General features: G+C 41.1%; 1 protein-coding gene across 1 annotated transcript in view; it reads right to left on the bottom strand.

Annotated features, from left to right (window-relative positions):
- The window catches only part of plcb1l (phospholipase C beta 1-like), a 90,263-nt gene that overhangs the window by 55,733 nt on the left and 29,305 nt on the right, over window positions 1-5,225 (bottom strand). Inside the window, exon 3 of the mRNA XM_016448824.1 lies at window positions 1,949-2,017. Coding sequence (XP_016304310.1) covers window positions 1,949-2,017 — 69 coding nt within the window. The remainder of the gene's footprint in view (window positions 1-1,948; window positions 2,018-5,225) is intronic.

Raw genomic sequence — 5,225 nt, forward strand, 5'->3', positions numbered from 1 at the left:
ACAAGAAAAGATAATTGTCTGTTTTGCTTATATCTATACACCTTTCACTTTTTAAGACTAAAACAAAAGATGGATTTATTGTTATTCCTAATTAAAAAGCACAACAACAATAAAACAGTAGGCTACAATGAAAAACTAGCTTACCTAACCTTTATTAACAAAAACGAATAAGACGAGCATATGCTGTATACAGTGGGTACGGAAAGTATTCAGACCCCCTTAAATTTTTCACTCTTTGTTATATTGCAGCCATTTAAGCTTTTCAAAACGAAAACAAAAAGAAAAGTAAAACTAAACTGGCTGTCACTGACAGGACTTGCATGCTTTTTTCCACAAGAATACCAACATGTTCACCCTCTCTGGCTTAAGAAGCGGTCTTTTACTTTAGTTTGTAAACCAAATCCTCCGTTGCGCTCGCGCTGAAAGCGCCTCTCTTCACGTGATCAGTGAACTCTGACTCCTGCAACAATGTGCCGCGGCTCTGCAGCGCGCGCTGTATGAAGCAGATGCTTTGGAGCAGCTTAGACCATGCACTCGCACAAATACGACCACATCAAATTTTAACTCAACAACAACTATGGGAACATTATTTCTCTCCTGTTATGTTTTCCTGACACGCATTTGGATGATTAATCTGAGCGCCCACAGCTGCAAAGAGCTCCATCGAATTAGTGAGACGTGAGAGGGAGGGCATATGCTAATTAACCTACATTACCTGGCCAATGCACTGGATTCCCCTGGCAAACTAAAAGTACTATGGTATTACCATATTTCTTACAGCACAGCCAGAGGAGCGTTCTGTGAGGAAACTTCTGTCATCTGCGGTCTAGTTTAGTTAACTCTCATCTTACGGCAGGGTTTTCCTGATATCATCATATTCTGGTGGCTGTTTTACATTCAGGTCAGGTGACTTTATGAGTCATGATGTGAATGGACAGTGCCACAGGACCGAATGCTGAAAACCAAGGCATAAACATAAAATCAAAACTGCTCACGTGGGTTAAAATACGCTTGAGCGAGTTCTGTTCTCTGAGCATGTGATTTTATGGGACAACAGGACATCATGTGACGTTTGGAAGAGAGCTGGAGCATTTAACCCTTGTTCATACGCTCATCATTCTATTGATCTACAAACGAGTCATTTGGAGCCGAATCTCCTGTGGGTGTTAAAATCGAAGCATCTAAATCTCATTGATCTTTATAAATGGCCTTCATGAGTGTTCATACACACTGTACGTGTCTGTGACTAAATGCTTTCATTCAGACGATGTGAAGCACACACACGGCTCTCTCTCCAGCCATCAATCTTTGACCCTGCTGTAAGGCCACTATCATGACGTGGGAAACAGCGTTTTTCCATATTCTGAGCAGTGACTGTTGAAGTGGCCTATGCCACCGCTGCTCTGTAAACAGGATAATCTCATCAGTCCTCAGCAGCTCTCGTGATGCTCTTCAACATCTCACGACATCTCAGACCGCTGCTCTTTACAACGACACTATTCTCACATCAGCACTCATGAATTCTGGGAACCGGAAACCATCAGCTCTTTCCAGTTTCATAGTGCAATCATCTGTCCACCGCAACTGCTGCGAGATTCCGGACACTCTCTTGAACCGCAAATGTTTCTGTCGGCTAAGACAACTTCTCTGGAAAACTATTGTCTAACTAATCCCTGTGTGATTGTAAAAGAAAAGCATTTTCTCTGTATTTCATACACACATACAAGATCTCCAGCTTCAAATCTGGGGAAAAGCAGCTTTGATTTTTGTCAGCATATTCCTCTCTGGAAATCTCTACATTTATAATCATACAGTATTTGTGCCAGGAATGAACAGACAACAACGTCTGTTCAGTTTCATTTTGTGGAGCGTTTGTACAAACACAAGCTCAGCGCTTGGCTGCGAGAACAAATGATCGACACAGAAACACATGTAAATGCTGTATTACCTTTGGCGTCTTGGCAAATCTCCCATTTCTCGTATCCTTGATGAGCGAGAGGTCTAACAGGTCGGTCTCCTGCAATCACAAATGAGATTTATGAGTATTATGAGAACAGCGTGTTTAAAGTTGCGTCCACAGCACAATTATGAAAGACAATAATGTAATAAAACTAAATAAATATATAATCATGAGATATGATGGGAAACAGGTCACTTCTTGCTCTTTTTAAATGAAAGACTTTGACGTTGTGTGCCTTAAAGCGACAGCGTACAGGTCAGAGGAAGGTCAAGCCCATGGTCAGCCAATCATAACAGAGCTCATTTACATACAGAAGTCTTAAACACTCTGTTTCAAGTCAAGTCACCTTTATTTCTGTAGCGCTTTATACAATACTGATTGTGTCAAAGCAGCTTTACAGTGTCAAACAGGAAAATAGTTTGTCAATAATGCAGAGGCAATGAACCAAAACTCCATCAGTGACAGACTGGAACCGGGAACACTTCCCATAACACCCGATGTACTCGCTACATCATAAGAAGAATGGCATCTACGCTAATATTAGTCTGTTTCATTCTTATTCTGAGGTCACCATAACCATACAGATCCAGTCCGTATCCAGATCAGACGGTGGATCAGCAGCTAGAGAGGACCTCTACAGCCCTGAATGTCAGCGGAGACCAGGACAACTAGATGAACCCTAGACGACCATCGGCACAAGACTACGAGAACCAGACGAGTCCTCTGCTCAATCTGACCTGTGCTGCAGCCTGGAATTAACCCACGTCATTTAATCTAGATTTAAACTGACAGAGTGTGTCTGCCTCCTGAACACTGTTATGTAGATTATTCCAGAGTTTGGGCGCTAAATAGGAGAAGGATCTGAATATTAATTTTGATATTCTAGGTATTATCAAATGGCCAGAGTTTTGAGATTGCAGCAGATGTGAAGGACTATAATGCGATATGAGCTCGCTCAAGTACTGAGGAGCTAATCCATGCAGGGCTTTATAAGTAATAAGCAAGATTGTAATCTTCAAGATCTGTGTAATTGTAAGGGACAAAGATAGGGCGGAAAGCGTATTGTTTTTGGTGCAAAAACCTTACATGTACATCAGATAGTGTCCTAATGAGACCTCCGGAATGAAAGGAGCATTTAAGCAGAGCCACGCTCACTCCAGACGCTCTTTAACCACAGCGTAAATATCAACAGGGATTGAAGGACCTTTAAAGATCCATTATTGATGTTGAGAACGAGAGTGTTAGGGAAAAGACGCCTCGAGAGAAACATCACCGGGTATTATAACATGTTGAGAGTCATTCGATATTGTGAATTGATCAATCCTGAAATGTACAAATGTGCATCTGTGCATATCCAGCAATATTTCTTAACTTGAAGACTTTATCATCCAAGAATGAGAATTCATCACAAAACCTCTGTTTCTACTGTGGAAGACAAAACTAATGTTTCTGAATAGTCTTTGTGCACCTCTGAACACTGACTTCAGACAGAGCAAATGTTGAGAGAATTAATAATTTCCTCAAATGCCTTCAGTTTAATTTGAACACTCTTGTTAGCAGTTATCAAAAGCATTATCAGTGAGATCATGCATGTTTGGATTCAGAAGAAAATACCAAATGTTGTCTTCTGCAGTCCACTGTACTGAGTCACGGAGTGTCAGCATCTTTTCTTCTCTTACAGAGGTCACTGGATTGACTCGGCCACACACACTATCAGACACTGTATCAACATACAACGCTCTCTAAAGTGGATTAAATTGGTCTCTAAAACAACAAGTGCATCGGGTTCAGAACCATTTGTTTGCGTCTCTGAGAAGTGTTTAAAGAGTGAGACAGACGTTTAAATAAACTCTGTTTCATAAAAGAGCCACACGCAAAGGTGCGAGTGATGCTCTACAGGACACAATGAGACGAGGACAGTCCTGTCCTCCACACTGTCTTCTGTTCACAAAAGCTGAAATAGATACTGATGAAAAGTGACATTTATAGGCTGTGGAAAATAGCTGATTTCTGTTCAACATCAACATTTTGGAGTTCCTAAATGACTGCAGGTTGGGTTGATGCGCACCGCTTCTAATCTGACATCAGACAGACGAGGGTCTGATTCATATTGCTAACTAAAATGGCAAAACCTTTCTGAAATCATCTGATTGTCATTGTTAATAAATGGGCACAATGACACTTCTGACCTGGATTAGGCAGGTCAGAATAATGTGAGAGACACAAAAGTTATTGTGGCTTTTGCTCAAATTATTTTCAGAGCCACAGATCGGACAATAAATGCTCACAAATGTGTTTATATATGCATGTGACGGCACCAACGGAGCTGATCTGTACTGTACATGAAAATGACCAGCGCTGCTGTAGAGAATCTCCTGTAGTCTGCGCGCACAGGGTTAAGACCTCAGAAGATCATGGGTCAGCAGAGCCTGTGACTGGATTTGACAGCGTTTGCTGGGTTCTTTGACAGAGAGTCATGAAGCGTTTTCTTTTGAGACACGCTGAATTTATGAGACACCCTTGAGCAGAACCAGATATTCCCTTTTGTTATGACCGATTTACCCAAATGTCACCTAAACATATGATTGTCATTAAGATGGTCTCTTGTGACTGTGACTATGCTGAGAGTAAATAAATAAATACAAAATCTGGTTACACATTACACAAAACCACATGTGCCTATATGCAAATATATTCGCTAGCTTCTCATGAGCATGATATTGCTGCCGAGAAGGAAACAGAAACAGAACGACTGCAGTTTCTGTGAGCAATAAGAGGGTTTGTGATGTAATGATCGATGATACTGGTGCATTCTGTCTTTACAGAGCTAAACATCTAGTAAGATGTAGGAGAGCAGCAGTTTGTGGCACTGAAAATTGTATGATTTTGTGTATTAAATAAATACCAAAGGACAGGGGAAATAGTGGAGGGAGCCATAAAGTTTGCATATGGTTGCATGATGTCTACATATAAAACAAAACTGCCCTTGTATTGTTTTTAGAGGTACCATAGCCACATTTACATTCAAATGAATACATAACGGGCAGCTGTAGAGTTAAATGTATTTGAACTCATGTGGCCCTGCTGTGTAACTCCTGCAATGGTAGAGATGATTGTTCACACACACACTCACTCACTCACTCACTCACTCACTCACTCACTCACTCACTCACTCACTCACACACACACACATACACACATACATTCACACACACACACACACACACACTCACTCACTCACTCACTCACTCACTCACTCACTCAC

Source organism: Sinocyclocheilus anshuiensis, unplaced genomic scaffold (genome assembly GCF_001515605.1).
Source record: "Sinocyclocheilus anshuiensis isolate Anshui unplaced genomic scaffold, SAMN03320099.WGS_v1.1 scaffold519, whole genome shotgun sequence".
Taxonomy (NCBI): Eukaryota; Metazoa; Chordata; class Actinopteri; order Cypriniformes; family Cyprinidae; genus Sinocyclocheilus; species Sinocyclocheilus anshuiensis.